This window comes from Pleurodeles waltl, chromosome 4_1 (genome assembly GCF_031143425.1).
Source record: "Pleurodeles waltl isolate 20211129_DDA chromosome 4_1, aPleWal1.hap1.20221129, whole genome shotgun sequence".
Lineage (NCBI taxonomy): Eukaryota > Metazoa > Chordata > Amphibia > Caudata > Salamandridae > Pleurodeles > Pleurodeles waltl.
The window spans coordinates 528,829,536-528,857,119 of NC_090442.1; the positions used below are offsets into that span (position 1 = coordinate 528,829,536).

The window sequence follows — 27,584 nt, forward strand, 5'->3', positions numbered from 1 at the left end:
ATGTATTGCACAAGTTGTCTGTGTCTCCATTTTTGTGTGGTTATCTGTTGATATTTATCAATCAAAGCACTTCAGAGAACCTTCCCTAAATAAATCGCCTATCTGTTTCATAGAGTATGACAACCTTATTGACAATTGAGGGGGTGTCATTGTCAATCATAATTCTTAAGCTTTGCCATATTGGATCTTCAGAACATAGGTAGCTGCAAACCCTGAGTTTTCTATGTACTGATTCCCAAGCAGCTAATGTGGTCCTGATCATTGAAGGAATGAGTTCATAGCAGAAATACAGTAATACAGCATGTCAGTGCCAGCAATGTTACTCATATGTGACATTCAATAGTGGTCCACTTCTGGTGTTCCGGCCAGACAGGTAGCATTTATACTACTTGAAACAAACTGCGCAAATATGGTGGCTGCTTGGAAAATGTCATGCTTAAGTCTATGTGTGCAGACAGCCCAAATGAGGCCTTGATATATCTATCCATCATCTGAAGGTCATACTCAGGAATGGAGAATCATTAGCATGCCCAGTAAGTATGTGTAGTACAGCACTTCTACCACATTCACCTTTGCTCTTTACCCTTTAAGGATAGTTTTAACAGTAACAACAGTGAAAAGCCTGTTTCTGTTTTAGCAAAAAGGGGCAATCATGGATTGCATAAAAACTCTGGAAAGTGGGAGGTCGTCACTCTTACGCCAGTTGACTCTGTAACCTGAGAAATAGACAACAGCATTGATTAGAAAGATAAGACCTGAGATCAAAACTTTCGACTCTCTAACTGAATGAAGCATATCATTCAGAAAAAAATGTTTGGAGCTACCCCTTTTATATGCTATGCCTTTCTGATAGCTACTGCTAGTGGCTCTAGCATTAACACACAAAAAAGCAGTGAGAGGGGCACGCATGCCTGCCTCATGACTTTGCGGATGAGAAAACTATTGGAGAGAAAGCTTCCACAGTCTATTTGTGCTGACAAATCTGTTTAAAGCCATTTTACTTTAGTGAGGAATGTAGGGCCAAGGCCTTTCCTTTCCAGTGTCTAGAAGTGATAGCCCTATTCAAAATTTGTATATCCCTTTCAGCATCAAATGAGATTGCTATTCCTTCCTCCAGATCATTGGTCATCTGCCATAGATAATTGGAGAGAAGTGTTAGATGATTTCTGGAGACTCAGTGTGGCACAGAACCCACTTATCAGTCATATATAAGGTTGGGGATAACTCTCCTCAGTCGATCCGCTGACACCTTCGCAAGAATATTCATGCCTGCATTTATAAGTGAGATAGGCCTGTAGTTGGTGCAAAGTCATTAATGGGTCCTTGTCTGACTTGGAGACTAGTCAAAGTATCACTTTATTAATTTCATTGCATAATTTACCCATGGTTCCTGCTTTCTTAAATATGTCATATAAAATTAGTTCAATCTGGTCTTTATTTATCTTGTAGAATTCAAGGGGTGGGCCATTGTCACCCGTAGCTTTACCATAAGGCAGGTCAGATGTTACATATGATATTTAATCAACAAAAGATTCTCCCTATAACAGGCTACTGCCTTCTGTAGAAAGTTAAATGGGACATAAAATGAACAAAGGCAAGCCTCTGACTGCTCTGTATCTGGGTGGGCTGCATAAAAGAGCTGGCAATTTGCAAAAGTCTTTGTGCATTGTCTTGGATGTGTAATGAGATTGTGTGGTCATCCATTATGTCTGGGATAGCTACCTCCAATTGGCTTTGTTTTAAATGTGTTTACAAGAGATAGCCTTCTTGCCTTGCCCATAATGGTGTGATTTTTAATGCGTTGGAGTATATTCCGCCCTTGATGTAATCAATATCAACTTTCTTCCATTCCAGCACTCATGGTTTGTCCAGATTTGGGCAGTTTTTATAGCAACCTATCTTTTTCCAGTCTTTCTTTCGAGACTACATTAGTTATCTTTAAGTTTTTATTTGGCTAGAGCTGAATCTCTCATTGGGTACCTCGGAGAGTGAATTTTCCTTGCCACCCCCGAATCTATGCTGATGCTACTGATTACTTATTGAGGTCGGAATACATCTTCATGTGGTCTATAAGAAGTGCTTTGCCGGCGTAACTTCATTTCCCACCCATTAGATAGTTTTATCACAAAGACCAGGACTAGGCATATTTGTATCAGTGAGTGCTCGTATACTTTCCTTTCCAAAATAGTACAGTAAGGTAATAGTGGTAGGGTAGTCTGTGAAGTCAATACATAGTTAATCCTGGGGCAGGATCAATGTGATACAAAGGGATACTCGCTTTTCCCAGGGAGTAAGATTTGCCATGGTCTCCAGTAACATCATTAAACATGACATTTCATTCGCTTTAACCATTTCAGCAGGGTTTGAACATTCTAATATGGGGTCTAAAACTATGCTGCATTCTCCCTCTAACACTTATGGAGACAAATTCAATGTGAATCCTTAAGAGCTTGACAGGAACTGCGATTTGGTAGCTTTGGGAGAGTATATGGATTCCAAAGTGGATCTCAAATTGACCAGTGTGCCAATCATGGTAAATAGGTACCGTCCCTTTGCATCCATTCAGGTTGTACAGTATATTGTGAGGTTACAACGTGAGTAGTTGTCTAGGTGTGTCTGAAAGCATGACAGTTCTGCCCTCCATGATTTTACTTCTATAGCCAATGCTGCTCTATCCTCCTGCACTGACGCTATAGTTTATTTAATGATGTTTGTCCCTCATTAGTGTCTAGAGGTGATGTCTCACAATTTCACCGGTTCTGAGGTCAGTGAGGCCATTTTCACATTTCCTGTAACAGCCTTTGTGAAAAGAAGTGGATGAGATTGGTCTTTATTTGGACATTTGGTCACGTGGGCGCTAAAGTATCAGTATCCGATGCACTTATGAGGGGTACCTTAATATAAAGAGGGCTGCTATTATTCATGAACAGTAGGACAAGAATCAGCTCTCAGCAAGATGTTTGAGGCAAATAGGGCATTTACAGTCACATTTCAAATGTGACAGAATCATCAAAGGTATGATGCACCCCCATGAGATAGCGCACAGAAAATTGAAGCAATGATTCTATAGCATTAGTAGCAGGATCTAGCAGTTCAATACAGGTAGGGCACACACATTGCTACAGATGTCAGAGTCACTTCCACGCACAATAAATGTCACAGAGGCGAATGGTGAGGTTGATCCTTAGGATGTATTATCGGCTGCAAATGACCATTGGCATAATCATTTTACAAACATTTACTTTGTTCAGAAAGCAATGTTCAACTACATTACCCAGGGGTAGAGAGGTTGTGCATTAGTCTGTAATCATCGGCATAAAAGTGAGCCTTAAGGCAACATCTTCTGAGTCCTACAATCTGCGCAGCCACTACAGCGCGATGTATAAATTGGTGCCTTCCGTCCACCTCAGGAAAGATATAAGGGAAGTGGGAGATAGGGTGCGTGTCGTTGGGTTTCGTTATAACCCTATCTTTCCCTTGGCCACGCCAGATGCTGACTAATTTCTGCGTTGGCAAGAAGTGGGACAGAACCTCCTCTGGTTACACAACAAAACATATATGCATTATTGCTTGAAGGCCCTCAAGAGCCTTGTCTTTCCTTCATTGCTGTGCTTCATCAGGTCTAGGCTGTTACTGTGCAGTTACCCATGATGCCGTGTATTGCCCTAGCACATCACATCCCTCTGCAGGCCGCCTCAGTTCTCACCTACCAGTGAGCCCGTTCTTCATTTTCAATGTGCCTCACTGAGGGGTGTCTGACAGGTCCTGCACCACGGCATCAACGAAAGTGAGCCACATCCCCAAGTACACTGAGATGAGGCAGCTGGGTTACGGGCAGTCTAATCTGGACTCAGTTATATAGAACATAGTAGCTAAGCCCTGCCTCGTCCTTCAATTTTTTTAAAGTTAATTCCCTCCCGGGTTCAAATCATTCTGCCCTGCAAAGTATTTTCTAAGGACCGAACAACATGGCTTATCAAGCAACAGCGACACAATTCTTCACTAATCAACCTGGCCTCCCCTTTCCTTGTGCACAGTGGCAATAAATCAACTTTATGGACAATGGTATGCTTTCCAAATACCTGTATTTGAATTGTTATTATTATTAATACTAGACTTGGTAGAAACAATCATAATTATCTGTTTTAAATGTAGTTTAACGTTCATTATATCATTTAAAAATGTATTTTAAGGTGTTTTTCCGAAGTTCAAATCGCCACCATTTAGGAGTGCCTTGGCTGCATTGTTCTAAGAAGCCAAGGAAGTTGTGAAACCCTGTTTTTCACTTTTTTTTAAATATCGGGTTTTGGCTCACAATTGCCCTCGGTGTTTTTGTACTTCGTGCAAGGTTTGAAATGGCATTGGTTGTGAAAGAAGCTACGTGCATTTGAATGGTTTCTTGAATAGAAATTGGAATGCTTTGTATTTTTGGGAATTTTCAGAAATATAATATACTTTATTGGTTTATGATGTATAACATGCTTCTTATTTCAATGGTCAAGGTCTTGTATGTTCACTCAAATCAAATATTATATTGAGTTGAGCTTTACAGATTACAACAAATATTATATTATAGCACACTGGCCCTTGACATTCTGTTGTGAGCTGGAGGGCGGCATTTGGATATTTCACTTTGCCGTGAAAATAAATGCAAATAGTAGCATGCTTACAGATCTGCTGATGTTCATGTGCAGTTATGATGGCTGTACTAAGGTTTACTTTAAAAACAAAAAATATTTCATTCTATTCTTAAGACTGTATTGTCTACGTTCAACAAAAAGAAGTTTGACATAAAATTTCAATGTAACCAAACACCTACGTTTACATTCCTTCTGCAATCAGTGCAGATGTTAGGCCTGTTATGTTAATAAACCAATGCTGCAAATCAGGAGGAATTGTAACCGTAATTGCAATTGTATTTTTATTGTGCTTATTAACCCTGACGAATCAAATAGCTTTTCGGCGAACAGCACGCTACTCCGGAACCCAAAAGGATTAGTGGTGGATTACAATAGGGAAATATGAGTTAATTTGAGTGGTAGACATGCGAGTCTATTAAATGGATGGAATAGGATAATGGAGGGATAGAAGAGAGGAGAGTTTAGAAAGTGTTATTTGGGAGATCATGGTAGTAAAATGAGGTTTGGAATAAGTAAGAAGGAGAGATGGAGGAGGGAAGAGTCTGTAGAAAGGGATTAGGGAGATCATTGTAGTAAAATGTGGTTTAGGATGAGTCAAAAGACAAATATATGAGGGAAGAATTTAGAGAGGGTTGTTTGGGAAATCATAGTAGTAAACTGAGGTTTGGGGTGAGTCACGAGGGATATAGGAGGGAAGGGCCTAGAAAGATTTATTTTGGACTACGTTTCTCTGGGTCTTATGGTAGAAATGATAATTCATCTCTACTTACGTGCTTTTTTTGTGATGACATCAACAATTCTACTGCGTGGTCCATCTCCTGCACTGTTAAAAGCTGTGACTTCTATGTGGTAGCGTGTGTCAGGCAGCATGCCTTCAAGTTTCACCGAAGTTTCAAGATTAGCTACTTGTACACGGTGTGCAGCCGGTTCCTTATCTTGGACACGCCAGTAGCGAACCTGTGAATGTACAATTAACACTTTCTATATGTCTACTGAAATTCAAACAGCATTCAGCAGGGAACTGATATAATCAATGCACAGTCTGTGCTCAATTTATAGCATATCTACATCAATGGAACACTGTGTGATTCTCTTCTGAACACATATACACAAGAACATTTATTCATGCACTATGTCAACTCTTAAAATGTATATGAGTATGATTACTCCGGTATGGTAGCACTGTTTCTCAGATGTGATAGTTTATCGCTACTATGAGTTTTACCAGAAACAAATGCATGATAACATGGATTTTGGTGCTTTACAGAACAAAGCATGTCTGTATTTTTCGGGCCTTCTTTCCAAGTAAATATCAGCAGGTTTGACACTCTGATATTAATTGAAGAAAACTGTGGGAATGCAGTGCTTACTGACAAACTCCTAAATGCAGTATGTGTGCTAACAGGAGGTATTCATAATCAAGTTCTAAGGGACTGACTTACTAATACTTTGCACAAAGGTTGCTGCAAAAAAGTGAGCCAAGCTGGTGCAAAGTGTTAAATTGTGATTTACGTTTGAGCGCAAAACTTTATTTATGCTGGAAAGTAGACCTAAAGTAACACAAAATAGCACATGGGCACTCCAAGGCAAATACCAATATGTTTCAACACTAAGCCCTATCAACTAAATATTGTAGAAATGCTTTACAGAAAAACATACCACCATTTCGAGGCAGATGCTAAAAAAGAAGAAATATTTTTATTTCTTCAAATCTTTCCAATGTTGCATGTGTGCTACAATATAGAGCATACATCCAAAGTGGTAAACGTTTTTCATTTTGTCTTAGCATAGTATTTTGTTTCAGAAGGGTACCCTTCAAGTATAAAACCTAAACTAGACTTCACACAGACACATTTTAGACTATGATTCAAATGCGTGTCCATGGCGCCAGGCAGCTTGATTGAGTGCCAGCACTGTAGAGCAGAGGAGCAGTGTTGGAGGCAGCATGCACTGGTTGGCTGAGGCGAGGCCCTAGCCAGGCAGAACCTACCACTCCCATAAGGGGTGGGTGAATACACTAACTATACAACCTGCACTCATCCTTGGGCAGCTTTGCACTGAGCAGTCAGGCTTGCCACATGGGCAATGTGTAAAGCATTGGCACAGCACACTGACACAAAAAAGTCTTCACACATTGGGTGTGTAAAGAAGATTTTCTATTAAACACACATCTTAACTAACATAACATATACATCATGCACTTCTGGACAAAAAGCACAACTGGAAATAACACCAGCAGTACTAGGTCTAATCATGTTAAAACAGCATCAGCAATATGGTCACTTGGGAAACATCGTGTTACCCTCCCAGCACCCTTATGCGGTGCAAAACATTGGCATCACAAGACTCACCCTAGCAATGGTTCCCCTTCAATACCTTATAGTTATAGGGTGCACCCCAGTTCACAGTGATGCCAGGAATATGTACACACAAGTAATTACAGCGCTTTGAAATAGCCTCTTGGGCCTAGGCTGCACGGGTAAAAATCAATGATAACCATTATAATCTTTTGGCAAGGAAACAACGTGTACAGCAACACCGCTGTGTGGTGCAGTGGATCACAGGCAGTCACTCCAACATAATCACTCCACACCACTACACGATGCTACGGGTATCAGGCAGGCTCATATAGCACGTCCTCGCACACACTTGCTCCCAACACCTTAATGCAGTGCACTGATATCTGGCAGGTCAGCTGTACTCGCAGAGGGCCCAAACCCTTCTCCACCTTTCAACAAACCCCTGCTACCCAACCCTCATAGGCTAGAGATGAAAGACACCTTCTCCAGGTACTATGCCAATCGCTGCCAGAGTCACATTTATTCAGAGTCCGAAAGGAAAGGTGGGGGAAAAGAAATAGATAAAAGGCTGGTCTGACAACAGTTGACAAATGGAGGTTTGACCCCACTTGGGAAGTTCACTCAAAGACCTCCAAGTCGTGCCTTCCGGCACGGTCCTGTTCTCCAAAGCATGAGGAGAGGGTCACCGAAGGACACCCTACTTTCACAATAGCGCCTAGCCATGCCAGGCACTCCAGTGCACAAATCCACTCCTCTGTGACCCCTGGAAATGGGGCACAACATCTGGTATGTGATGACTTGAGCCACACCAGACAATGCCGATCACACATGAAGTGCTACCAGTTCCGTGTCTCCCTGTAATGAGGCGCAACATCTGCTACGCAATGACCTGAGTCGCACCAGACAGTTCCGATCACACATTAAGGGCCTGATTACAACTTTGGAGGAAGGTGTTAATACGTCCCAAAAGTGACGGATATACCACCAGCCGAATTACGTGTCCATTATATCCTATGGAACTCGTAATACGTCTGGTGGTATATCCGTCACTTTTGGGACGGATTAACACCTCCTCCAAAGTTGTAATCAGGCCCTAAGTGTTAACAAGTCTGTACCTCCCTGGAATGAGGCACAACGTCTGGTGTGTGATGACTTGAGTCACTCCAGACAATTCCGATCACCCACAAAGAGTTACCAAATCCATACCTCCCTGGAAGGAGGCACAACGACTAGTGCACGAAGACTTGAGTCTCATCAGGCAGTTACAGTCACACACAGAGGCGCAGGTTCAGCAGTGCCGCAAAAGGTAGAATGCAGCACCGCTATGGGTATGCCCCACCCCCAAGGGTTGCAGCCTGTGAATAATAGAGCACTGCACGCAATGAGCATGCAGTCAGCGTGTTGCATGAGACAAATTCCGCATGATCGAAGAAGCATGGGATCCCACAACTGGTGGCTCCATGATGAAAGGCCCACTCCTTGACTGCGAGCAGTATTCTGAAGGCTCTGCACCAGGCAATCCTGTCGCCAGGCACAATAGTTGGTTCCACACTCACACCGCAGGTACAAGATGGGAACCAGCAGATGATGTGGGCATTGAAGAGGGCATCGCTCTCCTGATGTCACAGGTAGAAGGTGTAGGTCCCTTTTGGGAGGTCTTTGATGTTCCTGAGACCTCGACCAAAAAACAGGGGGTAAGCCAACAAGCCCTTGGAGAGCATAGTTCGGGGTGCCACACAGCAGCAGGCAATTCGGCCCAGGTCAGCCACAATTCAGAAAGGTGCGCAGTCTCTACCAAGGGCAGTAAATACTCCTTGTGCACAACAGATTCCCCTGGCAGTGTGCACCATACAGTCCAGTATCACCGGTCCTGCGTCCCCACTAGTGTATTTCTAGTTTGCTGCAGTGTGGCACTAGTAGTATACTGTAGTGTGCCTTTGGAGTTAGGGGAGGTTCAGAGGATTCCCCTTTGAACCACAGATGTCTCCCATAAATTTCAGTCCTGTTTGCCATGGGGCTGTGGAGGACCTTAATCTTTAGTGGGGCCATGATCTGGTCTCGAGAGGCCTAGTGTCAAACCCTCTCCCTCCAATCTATCCAGCCCGGTACTCAAATGGCAGAGGTTTGTCATTCCAGTTGTGCACCCAAGGTTTATAGCTGTCACTAGGGAATGCACAGATGAGCTCCTCCAGCCTTTAGTGTGGACTAAAGTTGAATTTGAAAGGGTCACAAAGTGTTTTAGAACAACAAAATGCCCACTTTTCTAGAAGTAGCATTTCTAGGTTATTATTGACAAAATCAGCTTCACCCTGGGACAAATCCAATGACAGGAAATATTATGAAACTGGACTATTGCAACCCACTATTACAGCTAAGAGCAATTGTAAACTTACCCCATCTTAACATATGGACAGAGCAGCTCTCATATGCAGTGAAAACACACACGGGTATTCTTCACTCCCTGGGCATACATGCCTTTGCGCACATACCAATCTGCATTGTCAGGCTGGACACTGAAGGTGCAAGTGTGCACACACAGGCCTTCTAAGACAGGTTGGATACATGTTTAAAACACCAGTGGGCGGGGGAGCATGGTGTGGCCACGAACATGGATGGCTGCTTGAACTGTGAGCTTTGCACGCCGGCGGACCTGAAGTGGGGAAAACGGCTTCTCCTGGTACCTGTGGACCAGTGATGGAGACCTGAGGCCAGCTGTAGTTGCCAGCCCACTGGGTAGATGGTGGCTTGCCCATTATTGGGGAGGTTTTGCTGACCGCGTGTCGACACCTTGTATCAGGCCTGGGCAGAGGGGGAGCCACGGCTCACAGTGAAGGAAGACACCACACACCACGGCATAGAGGCACACCCCGACCTCTCTGCAATCCAGAAGTACCAAAGGAAAGTGGGGGTAGCCTGAAACCGGTCCCATGGTCAGCATGGTAAAATGAAAGTGTAACGAGGGAGCCTGATAATCTATATTGGAGGGCAGCTCAAGGGCACCAACTTGCCAGAGGCACATCCACTACCTGATCCCATCATGGGGGGGTCTGACCAAACACCCAATAGAATTCCCAGTCACCAGTTCCGGTGGGCTTGCAGCGCACAGGCCACAGTCAAACACTGCAGCGTTTGAGCTGTGCTTCCAGCCCCCTGCCGTCCTGTCAGTGCAAGGCGTTTTGGGAGGGTGAGACCTGACATACCTCCAAAGACTTTGCCTAGTTGTTCGGGTGCCTGGCGGCATTCTCCCCTTTGGGGGGAGTCCTACTTACACCTTGGGACCACTTATTATCTGTGGTGAACCTGGAGACATCATATACAGTGTGGGGGGCATTGACCAGTTTCCGCTGGGTTGCCCCTGGATCGCCTCACCTTATCATGGGGCCTCACCCCCCCTTTTCCAAGAGGAGTGGCACTGATTGTTTCTGGCACCCCGTTCCAACAATGCAGAGGTACCCACCACCAGGGCCATTGACTACACAGTTTACAGGCCCCTCAACTTGTGGGGCCACCGACCTGGTTAGGGGACAACGCTTCAAGGCTCTGGCAGGCCTGATGCCACGTTTGGGTGCAGATTGTCACATCCAAGCATGTTAATTAGACTGCGGATCGAGTCCCTGTGTGTGGGGTAAACTTAGGGATCTCCCACAAAGAACCAGCCATCATCCACAGAACCAGTCGGAGAGAGTCACCCCCCCACGCCAAGACACCAGCTACAACCGAGGGTCCTGCATCTGTACTCTCTTGGTCCACAACGACTGCCACCCTTGCCTTTGGTTTACTCCTGTCCCCCAGCAGATCTCTCTCTGCACGGACCTGCAGCCCCATAACAGCAGGTAGGACTACCCGCCCTGCCGTTCTTACTCCCCCGACAGCTACTGCTCAACGGATCACCCTGGAGATGCCTTCTGGCAAATCTGGGAGCAAGCCTCCTGGTAAACCTGCACAGTAACTACTATTCATTGAAACTCTACTCCCTGACCATCCTATGGCTGCCACAAAAGGTTAGCCTGCGCCTGGTCAGGCTGATGACTCCACGGCCACGCGCCGGATACAACCATGGACTTCATCCTTCAGGAAATTATGGCAGTGGGGTGCAAACTGAAAGGCATGGACCCTAACATCTCTGCACTCATGGCTGACACCAAATCCATCCATAAGGACATAACGTGATTCCAGAATCGCACAATGGACCTGGAGCATTGTATCTCGGTGGTAGAGGACCGTCTTAACACTTTACCAGATAGGGATCGAGAACTCCTTTTCCTCTATAGCAAAGTCATTGATCTGGAGGACAGAAGTCACAGGGACAATGTCTGCTTTTTTGGTTTCCCAAAACGTGCAGAGGGGTCAGATGTCAAAGGATTCCTAAGGAATACCCTCCCAGCACTCACTGGCCTCACCTTCGAACTACCCCTTGAACTCCAGAGGGCACACTCTGTGGGTCCGTTGCAGCAAGATGGCTCATCACACCCTCACCCTATCATTGCTTGCTTCCTGTGCCATGGGCAGGCTGGACAGCTCCTAACTGTGGCTCACTCCCATGGCCCTTACAGCCAAAATGTTCTGAGACACGCACTGCAGCAGATTTCTTCAGGGGGACAAACGAACGTCGCCAAGCCTTCCTCTCCCTCCGGCCCCAGCTTCGTCACCTGGACATAAAGTATGGCCTATTTCAACCAGCCCAGATGTGGATCACACAGGATGGTAAATTGAGGGATTTCTATGACCTGGAGGATCTGTGTCTTTTCCTAGATGGACTCATATCCCAGAATATGGACACCTGGTCCTTGGGTTCCTCCCATTCGCAGCAGAGTGGGTCCATGGCCCCTCCGCTTTGCCCTGCACACACAGAGAGGGGGACCACACTGATGTGATCATATCACAGAGGCAGGGTCACTGAGAGGTCTAAGGACAACAGGGATCTGGAGCTGAAAGCAGTGGCGCACCTTACTAAAACCCAAGATAGGGACAAATCAAGATAGCCACTGAAGCCATCTTCTATCCTCGACTGAGAATCCTCTATAGCACTGTGAACTGTGGCCATGCTCCGGCCTCGTCCTTCCTGGGAATGGCACTGTGCCTATCCCTCTATCCTAACCTTCCGCTTCTACCTTGTCATGACCCTGGGGCTCTCCTCCTCCACCCCTCCTTCGATACCGCCGTCCTATTTCCTAATCTCCCCCTGCTGGGAACTACACAGTAGTCAGGCTTTATCCCGTGCTGGTGCCCATGCAACTTTGCCCAATATGGTACATGGCCCTGTTTGGTCTGTGTTCGCCCCCCAGACAACCACCACCACTACATCCCCCCATCCCTCATTATCCCTGACTACATTGCCCCGAGGATGCACCCCCTTACAATAGGCAGTTAATGGCCCTGGCCTCCCATTCCACCATGGCGAGACCCTGTACACTCCACCCACCTGGTCCTCAAATATGGCCCTCAAATTTTGCCTGATTCTCACACCACTCCTCCTCACATGGACCCTCGATTGTCTTCTCCATCTGCACCTACCCTCCCTCCCGGGATTCTGCCTGGTGTGCTGGATCCACAAACTCGGACCCGTGGTTCACAAACCCAGACCCTTCAAGCTTTTCCCCAGCCTTGCATCTGGCTCTTCACCACCCTTCCCAACCCCCACACCCTCTTAAGTTACTCTAAACCGCCACCTCTCATACCCCTCATTCTCTAAATACTTGCAGCAGCCCTATCTCCTTCCTCCGGACCAGGCAGGTGGGTACCCTCTCCCTCGAAACCTATTTCCGTCTATATTTATTTTTGGTGCCTATATCTTCTTCCCTACCTGCCCTCCAACTCTTCTCCTCTCTGCTTCCCCCTCCTTTGTCCCCCCTCCCCTACGCAGCACACATTCATACCTCGGCCATGTTTACCTCTGCTCCTCCTACCCTCCATACACTCTGAGTGCTCTCTGGAATGTTCATGGGTTGACTCACTATGTGAAGTGTAAGAAAGTGCTTTCCTACCTCCAATCGCAGTAGGCCGACGTGGCCCTACTGCAAGAAATGCAGCTTGATGGCCTTAAATCTGAAAAACTGTGCCAAGACTTGGTGGGGAAGCAGATACACAACAGTTGCCTGACCCTGATGACGGCAGGGCACGGGGTGACCAGGAAATGCAGAGTGGTAATACTATTCTGAAAAACACTGCCCGTAACAATAGTCCTGGTCTGACATGGACAGCAGATATGCCTTTGCCAAATTAAAGGTAGGGGACAGCACGGTTTGCGTTGGCTCTGTATACAAGCCCACGAGCCCCAAACAATATTGTTTAGTCCAACTCCTCATTGAGATCGGTGCCTCCTTGTATTTAATTAGGGGCAATTGGCACATCGCCAGAGATGCACTTCTAGACTGAACAGGACCACTGGATGTGAGTAATAACCCAGACAGGGCCCTTCTAGGGGATGTGATCTCAGACAACGGCCTGGTGAACCACTGAAGACTTGTTCACCCGGCAGACAGACAGTATATCTTTTGTTGTCCATATATGGCATGCAGTCAAGGTTGGATTATTTCCTTGAGACTGGCGGTCCAACTCTAGGACTCCCGAGTTGTTACCGCAGGCTATGCATAACTCTTGGCTCAGTGCCCATCGTTTTCTCAGTGTACACCTCTATCTCCACTTGCGGGCCCCCCTTTGGGGTAACAACCGCCTACACACATCAATGGAAAGATGCTTGACTGGACACATTGGCCCATGGTGGGCATACATAGCCTAGACCAGATCCTCACCAATGGCGATATGAAACGTTCAGACATCCCCAGAAGGAATTTGTTCTCTGTTAGACTTGGCATCCTTGGCCTGGTCTCCCCTAACTGTTGGCCTCTGTTTCCCAGGTTGTTGATATGTGCTGGACTCTGTTTCTGCTGTTTTTGTTACTCTGGGCACTTTCCCACTGCTATCCAGTGCTAAAGTGAAAGTGCTCCTATGTAAAATGTATGTGTAATTGGCATTCCATGATTGGCATATATGGTTTACTAGTAAGTCCCTAGTACAGTGCACTAGAGTTGCCCAGGGCCTATAAATCAAATGCTACTAGTGGACCTGCAGCACTGGTTGTGCCATTCACATTAGTAGCTCTGTAAACATGGCTCAGACCTGTCACTGCAGTGTCTGTGAGTGCAGTTATAACTGCCAATTCGACTTGGCAAGTGTACCCACTTGCAAGGCCTAAACCTTCCATTTCCTTACATGTAAGGCAACCCTAAAGTAGGTCCTAGGTATACCCATAGGCAAGGTGCAGTGTATGTTTAAGGTAGGACATATACTAATGTGGTTTATATGTCCTGGCAGTAAAATACTGCCACATTTGGTTTTCACTGTTACAAGGCCTATCCCTCTCATGGGTTAACATGGGGTCTGCCTTTAAATATGATTAAAGTGTAGATTCCCTTTGGGAGCAGATAGATGTGGAGTTTGGGGTTTCTGAACTCAGAATTTAAAAATACATCTTTTAGGGAAGTTAGTTTTTAGATTGTGGCCCTCATTACAACCCTGGCGGTCTTGTACCGCCAGGGTTGTTGTGGCGGATTTCACCACCAGCAAGCTGGCGGTGAAATCCACAATATTACGACTGTGGCAAAAGCGCCGCGGACGCACAGCTGGGACCGGTGGTTTCCCGCCACATTGGTCCCGGCCGCGCTGCCCAGGGGATTACGAGCCCCCCTACCACCAGCCTTTTCCTGGCGGTTTGAATATTGCTTCTTAAGTTAAGCCTGCCTGCTCATGCCAAGCTACCAAGAGGGTGAGCAGGGGTTAACTGAGGGTGATTCTCCTTTACCCTGACTAGAGTGAGGGTCCTTGTTTGGACAGGGGGTAACCTGACTGCCAACCAAGGACCCCATTTCTAACAGACTCCTTCCACACCAGGCATGGTAGCACCTTCACCTGTTGTACTGCATACAGTGTGTATGGGGCCCTGCCCTTGGACCTACCTGAGGCCCTGGGGTCATTTCCGGGGGGGAAATGTCAGGCCTCTATGAGTTCCTCATGTGTCACCTCTTCCTGCAGCCCCTTATTGACTCCCTCCGCAACAAATGACAATCCAGACTACGCATAGAAATTTTGGAAGAATACTGGCCGGAAATTATGAAAGCCCTGAGCAGGGGCACACAGGAAGCCCACCTGAAATTTTGCCTCATCAAAACCCTACATGAGTGGAACTGGATGCCAGTGTAACTCCATAGGGTGGGCTTGCTGCCACGTGTGAATTGTTGGCGATGCCCAGCTACTCGTTGTGACCTCACCCATTTCATTTGCAAATGCCCCTAGGTTTGGGCCTTCTGGTTGGTGACTGGCGATACCCTGAGAGCCTCTATGATGATTACAGAGCCTCTCTCTTCCTCGTTGATCATACTACACAATAGTAGGGATTCCCCAGGCTTAACCTGTCCCCACACCACCTTTTACACACGGCCCTTGCGACTGCCAAAATTTGAATACTCGGACACTGGCACTCTTGGCACCCCTGTGTGACGAAGACTAGATGGACGAGCTGTCTAACACAGCTGTTAGAACTGGCATCCTTGGTGTGGTTTCCCCCTAACTTTTTGCCTTCATTCCTCCTGTTTTTGCTGACTTTGTTTTTGCTGACCTTAGGAGTCTGCACACTTTACCCCTACTAACCAGTGCTAAACGGTTTGTGCTCCTTCCCTAAAATATGATAACATTAGCTTTTACCCAATTGTAATCTTTAATTTACGTGTAAGTCCCTAGTAAAGTGGCACTGCCTCTGCCCAGGGCCTGTAAATTAAATGCTACTAGTGGGCCTGCCGCACTGGCTGTGCCATCCACTTAAATAGCACTCTAAACATGTCTCAGATCTGCCATTGCACAGCCTGTGTGTGCAGTTCTAAAACTGTCATTTCAACCAAACAAAGACCTTTAACAGGCCCAAACCTTTGTTTTTAGAACATATAAGTCACCCCTAGGGTAGTTTCTGGATGGCCCAGAGGGCAGGGCGCAATGTATTTAAAATATTGGACATGTACTTTTAAGTTCTAGTGAAAAACTCCTGAACTCGTTTTTTCACTACTGCAAGGACTACTTCTACCATAGGATAACCTTGGAATCACCTTAATAGATTTTATAAGTTTAATTTTAAAATGGAAGTAGGTAACAAGTTCATGTTTGGGGTCTCTTGAATCGCAATTTAAAATGCTAACTCATGATAAAGGCAGATTTGAAATTGTAATTCTGAAAATGCCATGTTTAGAAAGTTGGCCATTTCTTGCGTTAGCCATTTGGTGGCTGCAGCCTGTCTCTGGGTCACCTGACTAGGTGTGGAAAACAGTTAGACAGCTACACACAATGGGAGCTTAGGTGTTACTGGATGGACCATCACTGGCAAGATGGGAGAGAGGAGCTGGGCCCACCCTTGCTTACACTTGAATAGGCTGTGTCTCATCTCCACATAAATGGATGCATACTCCCTTTATTTACTCTGAAGTCAGGGCCAGGAAGGCAGGGCACCTGCACACTTCAAAGGCATACCTTTAGAAGCTTCTCCCTGTGTCAAAGGCAGAACTGGGTATATACAGGACCCCAAGCACCACCACTTCAGTACACTTCTAGACCTGTGGCTATTCTGCCAGGAAGAAGGACTGCTGTGCTACTACAAAGGCAGCCACTCTGCTGGACTGCTGTTCTGAATGAACTGATGCCCTGCTGTGCTAACCTGCTGCCAGTCCTTTTTCTTGGCTGAGAAGGAATGACCAGCATATCTTGAACTCAGAATGACTACAAGGGCTACTTGGCTGGCCCCCTGATCTGAAGCCTCATCGATACAAAAGGGTTCCAACAACCGTGAATCTGCACCTGGACTCTACCATCTTTGAGTTTTCCCTGCCATGTAGTATCACCCCAGTCCTAGACCCTTGAATGTGGGCTTAAGGTGCTTACTAGTCTCTTTGGATCTAGCAGAAATACATTTCCTCTGCTGAGCCGTGGAATCGCTGCTGCTGCTTTGATTGGACCGATCACAAAGACCTGTATCATATCACAGCTCTTCATAACCATCGCATCACCCTGACTGCATAGTGCATCCTTGGCACAGGCCATTGCATCCCTAGTCCACAGCAGCCTCGAGGATGACGACGGACTCCACATGGCAGCCTCGTAGCTCTTCGGAACCGATGCATTGCCCTGACTGCACGCTCATCCACAACACAAGACTTCACATGGCGAGCCCTGTTGATGGAATCGTCGATGATGATGGAAACCCTTACATTGCAACCTTCCTGCATCTCAAAACAGATGCATCACTCTGGCTGTGCAATGCATTTTCGGAGTGAATCCCACAACACACCGCAAAGAAGAATTTAATGTACTTTATTCACCGTCCCTAACTGGGGTCCATGCTGATTCACGGTCGGCCTGAATTTGTGACTTTGACCTGGCCTGTGTTGGGTGACCATATATACACAGTTGGCACTTTGTGCATTTTGGCACTATTTTTACTAAAATCTTTCAAATGAAATATCTCTGGTTCTACTAATTGTATTTTTGGCATTTTAGTTTTGTTTTATTTATTAAGGAAAGTTCTATTTTGTAACTTGGTGTGGGATCATTTATGTGTGGTGTTTTCACATTATTACTGTTTGAAGTTTGCACAAACACTTTACACAATGCCTCTAAGATAAGCATGACTGCTCTGTGCTAAGCTACCAGAGGGTTGAGCACATGTTAATTTAGGGGTGGCTTGTGCCTCACCCGGACAAGGATTAGGTTTTCTGTTTAACCACAGATTACATCCCAGTCAACCAACAACCCAATTTCTTACAGCAGCCCATGGCCATCCCAACAGAATGCAACAGAAACATTTGAATTCTTTGTGACTATAATCAGGCTTGCAGGAGAGCCCGTCAGAGTGCAAGGGTGCAGCTGAAAGGAGACTCTTTGTTATGCCATTAATTCTGTTTGACCAATGACTTTGTGTTTCACCACTGCGCATATTAATTGTTCAATGTTCATCAGTAGCACATTACATGTTGTATTCAGTTTAGCTGACTATTGGCTTTAACATGGCATTAGACATTACATTCTGTATTCAGTTTAGCTGCCTATTGGCTTTAACGTGGAGTTCGACATTGCAATTGAGACATTGCAGATGAGCTGTGTTTTTCCACATGGTAGACCAAGCTGTGTTTTTTGTATTGTGTTCACACCGAACCCTAGCGTGATAAGAGAGCGTATATTTTGTGTTTTCCTCTCTATACAGCCTGGGAACGAGCGAGTTTTGGAGACTTGGCCACTCTCCAACTCTTGATCTGTTCCCACTCTGAGCCAGCATGTTTTGACTAAGGGGCCCGTTAGCAGGCTTTTTACGGTGTCCCTGGGCAGCAGCAAGGGGGAATTTTCCAGGACTTCAGTCAGGAGCGGACGTCAGCTGCCTGACCTCCGCTTTGGTTGAAAAATCTCTTTCTCGCAGTTGAACAGGAGTCATCAACTTGCAGGCATGAGAAAGATGACGAGCAGTGATAGGCCCTACTGTGATTAACTTTGACTTTTATTCTTTGCTTTGAAGTTATACTATAATATAATCACATATATTTGCTGTGTACATTGCAATTGAGAAGTACTTTGATATATTTTGCTTTCATTGCTGTGACTACTTTTAAACGTGTGCTTCCAACCTACTAATCTCGTGGTGAAGTAATAATAATAAATGTCTTCTTTAAACTAAGAAGTGCATTCCAGAGAAGTTTTGTCATCTCGGTCATAAGATATGGAAAGCAAAACACTCTTCTAGCCATGATTGGCTAATTCAAGCTGACTGAGGGCATTCTGTGAACTGCAGGTGGTTGAGACAGCAACAGATCCGAAATTCACGCTACTCCCAATTGTTCTTAGAGCAAGCTGGACCCAGTACCTGTGTCGAGCACACGGTAAGAGAGAACAGTGTATGTAGCGCCCATATGAGATAGCTTCCAGAGATACTAATTAAGTAAATGACTATTGGAGTGCGTATTATTGAGTACACCTATGTGATATAAGTACTTTATTTCTTAAAAAGACAAGAACTGGGCTGAACAGTCACTTGGATCTTTTATTTTTTTGGGTTGCACCTCCAACCTACAGCATTAATAAACCTGTCACTACTCCCCCTCTTTGCCCAAAGAGTCACGTTTAGAGGGTTTGAACTTGGCCCAGTTTCTCAAGCAATAGTAGGATGAGCCCTAGGACATCAGTGGAAAATTAGCCCCAATAGCCCTGCTTGCACTGCACCCCTTGCCCCCAAAGAATGTCTGACAGAGTACATTTTTCCATTAACTAGGCATTGAAACACTGCACATTTTCAGAAGGGTGCAAAGAATTTGTAAAAAATGTTGCAAAATTGAATTTCCCACAGAAATATCTCAGATAGGTCAGGTCTTGCAAAAAAATTTATACATTTCTAAATTTTAACATACAATATTCTGAAATATTAGTATATGTTTCAGAAACGTCCTGCATGTTTCAAACCTTTTGTATTCTCTAAAGCTGCTGTGATGACTGAGTCTCATATTTTACAGACACCTCATATTCTTAGTTTATTGTTTCTGAAATATACCTCAAATGTCATAAAAGCTTTCCTTTATTGGCATATCTAAATTTCACAGCATTAGTAACCCCATTTTGAAGCTCAGAACTGGTCAAAATCCAAAGTTTTCTCCAATTCTGAATTCCAGGGTATATATTTGAACCTGTCTATTGTAAATCATAGTAAATATAACTACATAAGCAAAAAAGAACTAACCTGATAACCTTCAACTGACTGCCCGAAAACTGGTTGCCAAGACACAAGTACTTCAGAAGATGAGAGAACTTTGGTAGTTATTCCTGCAGGAGGATCAGTTGGCACTGAAACAATCATAAAAACACAATCAATGCAAAGTTTTTTATCCTACATAAAAAGACATGATACTAGAATTTGATGTTTCCTTCTAAAATACATTGATTATACTCTACTTTACTGTGGTGTTATTTGTTAACAGTTAAGAAGTTGCATTTTAAATTGCATTTAGAGTGCTTCTTTTTTGTTTGTTTATTATATGTACATCAGATACACAAAAGGTGATGGGAGAAATGCTTGCAGTTTATCAAACCACTGGCAATTGTTTGGGGTAGCATTCCAACCATTCATTTTAGCGCCTACCATGCACCTCAGATTAGACACAGCCATATGCAAATCAGCCTTGGTCCTGCTCCAATAGGAACAGTCCACCCTGAGCTGCCAAGCCAGGTCCTCTCTGAAACAGAACAAAAGCAACCTAAGACTGATTTTGGCCTGATTTCTTTCTCTTAAGTTGGATGTAGCTTAGTTCCAGTGGCAGAGTGAGCAAATGACCCACACCTGGACATTGCCTTGTCCACTTAGAGTGTTATATGAAACACATATAAAGTAATGGGAGGAATGCTTACAAATTGTCTAAAGAGATAACAGATATCACAATCTACCACAATGAAAGGCAGACTCAACCGAATGAAGCTACCTAATATCTTAATTTAAGGTTTCACCAAATACAGACCCTTCAATTTGTTGTCAATGGTCAGCGAGGTTTGAGCCACATGAATACATTGGGGCAGGTTCTCTCACAGCTGTGCTTTAGTAACTCTTAGGTTCTGTTAACGCAAATGTTTTAATTTGAAATTTTTAATGAATGTTTATGTATTGTGAATGATGAAATTGGTAGAAAAAGATTAACGTAGAAAAATAATGTGCACTTTTAAAATTGTGACCTCGGAGAGCGACCACCAGAATTAATTAACTATATTAAAAGAGTAATTAACGTATATGAAATATTGAAAATGTATTAGATTAATGTAGTAATGTGTCATATTGAGAGATATAACCTATGTTTTGCATTAATTGTAGGCCTTAACTTAGCGAGAGTCTTGGCCTAGTTTGCCAGGCCTCATGCAGAAGCTGTATTTCTTAACGTTTATGGAAAATGCTGACAAAGCTGAACTAACCGTGAACTGCTTATTGTTTAATAAAATGTGCTTAGCTGAAACCTCTATGTGAACCGACGGACAGGAGATGATGGAACTAGAAATGAAACGATTAATGTGTGAAGAGCACTGAGTGTACTTTCCCAGGACTCGAACAATGAAGACACTGACTGGAGAAGAAGATGCAACATTTTCGATACCTAACGAGCCGGATGATGAGGACATCTAAAAGTGAACCAATCATCGACATGAGAACTGTAAAATATTAGAATTCATAAATTTGAGTTACGAAATGTATTGGTTAGGGAAAAATCATATGATTAAGTGTCCGATTAGGAATTGGGGGATAGTCTGGGTGACTTTGATATAACAACGTGACAGAGGGAAGAGAGTTCAGATGAGATGGAGATGAGAATTGGGTGCAGATCTTAGGGAGCAAGACTGCAAAATTGTAGAAGAGATTTGAGATTCTTTCATTGGGCTCATACTCTCTGATTGAGAGCCTGATGTGATGCTGATCGACTGATGACCTGAAGACGAAGTATGTCTTTGTTGCTGATCCATACCGAGGATAGGTAGATATGACAATGTGACTGAATTATCTTTTTGTGCCTTTCCTTCCTAGGTACCAACTGTGCTGTCTAAATAAGTTTCTCACAGCTAAGATGTTTTCTAAATTCTTGTTCTAAATTGTTTTGCATGAAGTCCCACATGCTGATGCTAATTTGAATTAGATAAGGGTTTCCCTTCTATGACGATTAATAGAGGACAGAGACAAATGGTTGATGGACTGATTTGCTAAACTTAATGTCTCATGTTGACTTATTGCCTTTGATTTATTTGTTGATCTATGCTAATGCTTTAGAATGTACTCTGATGCAAGTTATGATTAGGTTATGTTTTGGGCGCCTTCTAATGAATTAATGCGGAATTGTGGAAATTTAAATAAAGCTTGAACTAACCTCATGACTTAGTATTGTAATGATAGGGAATAAAATTACTAAAACGTATACTGAGTTGTGGTTATTCATGACTGAAAGGTCATGGTGTGATGATTATTAATTATTGATTAATGACTAGTCTGATGATTAATGAATATTGTGTATCGATTATTGAGAAGCATTGGTCACATCATAGCTAGGATACTCCATGCGAATCAAAAGGTTCATCGACCTATGTGCGTCCCCTTGTAAGTTTATTTATTAAGGGCCAGACGCGCCAGCAGTTCCTACCACACAATTGAACAGTTTGGGGGTCAATACCTTTGAGTCAGCATTACCTAATAAAAGCTTGTTAGGTTAATTAAAATGCAACCTCCTAGACAAAAAGATGCCTGATTAAGTGTTCCAAGTTACAATTACTTTCCTTTTAATTTTAGGTGCATGTATTTCATTTTTAGGGGCGAGCGCAAAGTGCACCGTCCCCTGTGGTAATCACTCTTTGAGCTTCCAACTACGCCCATGTCACATCAATCACTTACATTGGTTCGTGGGCTTGCCTTTTAAAATCCGCTTGTTTTCATTTGTGAAAGGCATGCATACGTCATGCCTTTTCCAGTGTTTAGCCCACCTACACAGCACTGGTAAACCACTAAAAACATAGGAGGCTCGATGTTTTCAGCATGGTTTCCGGACTACTTTATCTGTTTATTTTCCACACAACACAATCGCGCTGGGGTTTACATTGCGCGATTGTGCTTGGTTTTTCCGTTTTCAATTTCAGCACGATTGCGTTGCATTTTACATAGTGCGATCACGCTGCATTGTTTTTCTTTTAATTTGTGTGGCAAGAAAAGCCCGGTTAGGAGTTTACAACGCTAATAGCTCTAACTCAAGCAAATGCAAGACCCGTTGCATTGAGAATGCTTGTTTTCCATTTTTGCTAATTTCAGGTTTTGGCCTTTAATTCCCTTTAAATTGATATATATTTCCATTATTTATTTTTGTAAAAAGGTTCTGTTTGACGCTAGGGAAGCCCCTTATTCTTCAACTATTCTAATTTATTTTCTTTAATGACATTCTATGCTTTCGGTCACTTTTTGCTGCTTTTGCTTACAGTGTTCCCTCAATCATTTTATTATCTCGCTCCAAATTCCCTCCCAAACACATGCGCCCTTCTTGCTTTTCCGTGGCCTTCTACCTTTATCTCACCTCAACCCTTTTAATTTGCAACAGCAAAGGGCTGATTCCAGTGCCTCCTTTTCCGTCTCAAGGGCTCTGCCTTTTACCATGTTGCCTATCTACAGGGTTATAATCATTCCGGAGCTAAGTGCTGCAGTGGGATTTCTCATATGCCCAGACTTTGTTCTTTGTAGCTGACCTGCTTGCAACGCAAGACGCGGCACATCTCTGGAGTCATCGAATCTTCTAGTGTTTAGCTGTGGAATATTTAGTTGGAGCTCTTTTTAAGTCCTGTTGAAAACTAGGTGCACTAATAGCACACCCACAGTTTGTGATATTGTTGGGTGTGCTATTTGTTGGGTACCAGGGGCGGCTTTTGGGCAGTGCAAGTGGTGCAGCCGCACCAGGCGCTGACCTCAGGGGGGCACTGTGTTTAGCAATAACTTCTGATTTAAAAGCACCTGCTGAAAAGCTTCTTGCACGTCCAGGCTTCAGGAAACAATTAAAATGTCACCACACCTCTTGTAATTAATGTTTCTGCTAGGGAGAGAGATTGGAGTTTTGCCTAGTGGTAGCTTTGACTCCACATAAAGTAGCATATAGGTTTAATATGCCTGCTGCAAAAAACAGAACTATGGGGCATATTTAAGAAAAGTGGCACTGCACACAGTGCAGCTCCACTTTTCTTGCACCCCTTAGTGCCCCCCTAACACCACTATGTATGTGTCATATTTAAAATATGGCGCACCACTGCGGTAGTTAGGAGACTAGTGTCAGAATTGTTTATGCTAGTCCGGCGCTTTGCAGGATTAGCGTAAAAAATCTTGACGCTAATCTTGCAAAGCACCCAGAGGCCCATTGTAACCAATGGAAGCCTCCTTTTAAGGCCGGCTCTGAGCAGGCGTTAAAAGTGCTGGAAAAAAATTACGCAAAGAAATCGGACAGATCATTTTTTTCCGGCCTCCCTAATCAGGGGATGCCCCCTTTGCATACATTTTGCCTAGTGTAGGCATAATGTAGCGCAAAGGGTTACAAAGTGGCGCAATGCATGCACTGTGTCACTTTGTAAATATGGCTCAGCGTTTTTGGCCTTCTAACGCCACATTAGCGTAAAAAAATTACACTAATGTGATGTTAGAATGGCACTAGGGGCTCTTAAATATGCCACTATGGGGCATATTTTAAAAGGTGGCGCTGCACAAGGACTGCACCATATTTCTTGCACCCCTTAGTGCCCCCCTAATGCCACCATGTGTGCGTCATATTTAAAATATGGCGCACCTTGGGGGTAGTTAGGAGACTCACATCAGAATTTTTTATGCTAGTCCAGCGCTTTGCAGGATTAGCATCAAAAATCTTTACGCTAATCTTGCAAAGCACCCAGAGGCCCAATGTAAACCAATGGAAGCCTCCTTTTAATACCTGCTCTGAGCAGGCGTTAAAAGTGGCGGAACAAAATGATGCAAAGAAATCTGTTAGATTTCTTTGAGCTATTTTTTTTGGTTCCCCCCCCCCCAACGGAGGTTTGCCCCCTTTGCATACATTATGCCTGGCGCAGGCATAAGGTAGCGCAAAGGGTTACAAAGTTTTGCAGCGTTTTTTGCCTTCTAATGCCACATTAGCTTAAAAAGACACTAATGTGGCGTTAGAATGGCACTAGGGGCTCTTAAATATGCCCCTATGGGGCATATTTGAAAGGAGTAGCACTGCACACAGTGCTGCGCCACTTTTCTTGTGCCCTTTAGTGCCCCCCTAACATCATCATGTGTGCGCTGTATTTAAAATACGGCTCACCATGGCAGTAGTTAGGGGACTAGCATCAGAATTTTTAATGCTACTCCAGCGCTTTGCAGGATTAGCATAAAAAATGTTGACGCTAATCCTGCAAAGCACCCAGAGGCCCATTGTAACCAATGGAAGCCTCATTTTAATGCCTGCTCTCAGCAGGCGTTAAAAATGCCGGAAACAAATGACACAAAGAAATCTGTCAGATTTCTTTGTGCCGTTTTTTTGGCCCCCCTAATGGGGGAGGCATAATGTAACCCAAAGGGATACAAAGTGGGGCAATGCATGCATTGCGCCACTTGTAAATATGTAAATTGTAAATATGGCACAGAGATTTTGGCCTTCTAACGCCACATTAGTGTAAAAAAAAAAAATATGCTAATGTGCTGTTAGAATGACGCTAGGGGCTCTTAAATATGCCCCTATATTTTATGTGGCTAGCTGAGTGGATTAGTAAAGCCACCTTTACAAGTGCTTTAAAACACATGAATGTATGTGAAAGGGGAGCGATGGAGAGATGAGGGGCACATTCGCCGGGTGGTAGTGAGTGAAACCGAGGAGGAGGTCATGGCGGGGGCGGGTGCTAAAATAAACTGTCGCACATGGTGCCACCAGTCCTAAAGCCGGCCCTGTTGGGTACACTAAGATGTTCTGATTTGGGCATCTCGAAACAGGGACTGATGCGCTAATTATGTATATGTTTTTTCCAATGTCTGCTATTTTGACTGCTTACACTTGCCAATTATTTTTGCTGGCAAGCACTCCACGTTGCAATACAATAGTTTGGAACGAGGACTCGAGGGTAAAAAGACCTTGTTCCCGCTATATTTAACCGAGGAAGGCTCTGATGCACGTACACCTCCTGAATGTCTACTTCCTTATATATCACAGTATTGAATTGCTGAACAGCTACTGCAATAGAAAAAACATAAATTATCGATTATGGCGTGGAAAGGGAATATCTACCTACCACATGAATTTAGGAACAAACTTAATATTTCCTACTTTTGCTAAGAAGACTGAAGCTCACGACTCACGCTGTAGATTTACTTCACCCAACTGACTGGATTTCCTGTAAACACTAATCGGGCCTTAGGCTTTAGAAAACTATGGCCCAAATTTAAGAGGGCCTAGTGCCAACTATCGCAACATTAACGTCATTATTTTTTACGCTAATGTGGCAAAAACACAGCACCATATTTACAAAGTGGCGCAATGTGTTCTAAAACCTTGTGCCACATTGTGCCTGTGCCAGGCATAATGAATGCAAGGGGGGCATTCACCCGTTAAGGGGCCTGAAAAAATAGCGCAGTGGAATCTAGGAGATCCCGCTGAGTCATTTTTAGCTGCATTTTTAACGCCTGCAGAGTGCAGGCATTGAAAGGAGGCACACCATTATTTATAATGGACCTCAATGTACTTTGCAGGATTTGCACAAACATTTTGGTGCTAATCCTGCAAAGTACAACAATAGCATCAACAATTATGATGCTATTGTCCCAAACTGGCACCATTGTGCGCCCTATGCTAAATACGGAGCACACATGGGGGTGTTGGCGGGGGCGCTAAGGGGCGCAATAAAAGTGGCAATGCATATGAGGCAGTGCCACTTTTCTCAAATTTGGGCCTATGTTTCACAAATGTCAGTCAGTGGTAATAGGGAAATGTAATAGCCTCCACACTGGGGGGGCACATCAAACGTTTCCCTAGTACAGATGAGCTGCTATAGAACCGTGGAAAGGGGCTTCAAGAGCCCCTTCCCAGGCAAACTGTGCGTCTAGTCAGGTTTGCAGAGTTTGAACAATATGTCTAAGTTGCACGCTTCAGGATTTTGCAACTCCACAAAACATCTTTGTTATTTTGACTTGAAACTAGAAGCAGCTACTGAAATAAGTATAGCTGTAAACCAGGCATGGGAGCCCCCCGTAATAAATAAAATATACCCAACTTCTTCTAGATTCCGTCTTTACATCCCTCCTCTAGTCTCTCAGCTCCCCATCTTTATGCACACATGGTGGCGTTAGGGGGGTGCTAAGGGGCGCAAGAAAAGTGGGGCTCTATATAATGCAGCCCCACTGTTCTTAAATTTGGGCCTTAATGTTTTCATATCTCTACAGTCTAAAGGACATAACAGCTGTTTTCACTGTGTCAGCCCTAGCTGTCCTAGATAGATATTGAAACTACAGATTAAAATACTAATACTGCTATCTCAGGAATGGGACCAGCTGGAAAAATGATTAAACAACATTTTTAATAGTTATTAAAAACCCAGTTCAATGCTGAAGTAAAATATTTACTGAATATGAAGGTAAAGTAGCTTTTAAAAAGTCTTTTTTTCCTGCTTGAAGCTCTTAGATGCTGATTTGCATTAGCTCTCTATCTTCTTCCAGTATGTACTTGACCTAAATAAGGTGTCAATGAGGTGTGACATTCCTCCCAACGCAAACAATAGGCTGGTCTGAATTGGGAGGTAAGACTCCTCTGGACTCCACAGAATATTCAGAGTGGAGGCTGTGGGCATCTACACGGTCAGAACCTGCTTGAAATGTCTGTTGAGCCATATGTAGCACCTTGGCACACCTGAAATGGAGAGAACAGGAAGTCAAGACAATTCTTGTGTATCCCGTCTGGTTGCTGATGCACCCTTTTTGTCCTATCAGACTAATATCTCTGGGTTCGATGTGGGCACAGTAACTGCTCCAAACTGTTTGTTAGAGTTAGATGTGTTAAGGACGTTGGTGATTTCCCTATGACACTACTACACACACACACCTAGCCCTGCAGCC

The 27,584-nt window shown here is 44.2% G+C and overlaps 1 protein-coding gene across 3 annotated transcripts in view; it reads right to left on the reverse strand.

Annotated features, from left to right (window-relative positions):
* The window catches only part of CNTN1 (contactin 1), an 895,734-nt gene that overhangs the window by 27,092 nt on the left and 841,058 nt on the right, over positions 1–27,584 (reverse strand). For all 3 annotated transcript variants that reach the window (XM_069228856.1, XM_069228858.1, XM_069228855.1), the window contains 2 exons: positions 19,698–19,801; positions 5,411–5,597 (listed from right to left, as the gene is read on the reverse strand). In XM_069228856.1, coding sequence (XP_069084957.1) covers positions 5,411–5,597; positions 19,698–19,801 — 291 coding nt within the window. The remainder of the gene's footprint in view (positions 1–5,410; positions 5,598–19,697; positions 19,802–27,584) is intronic.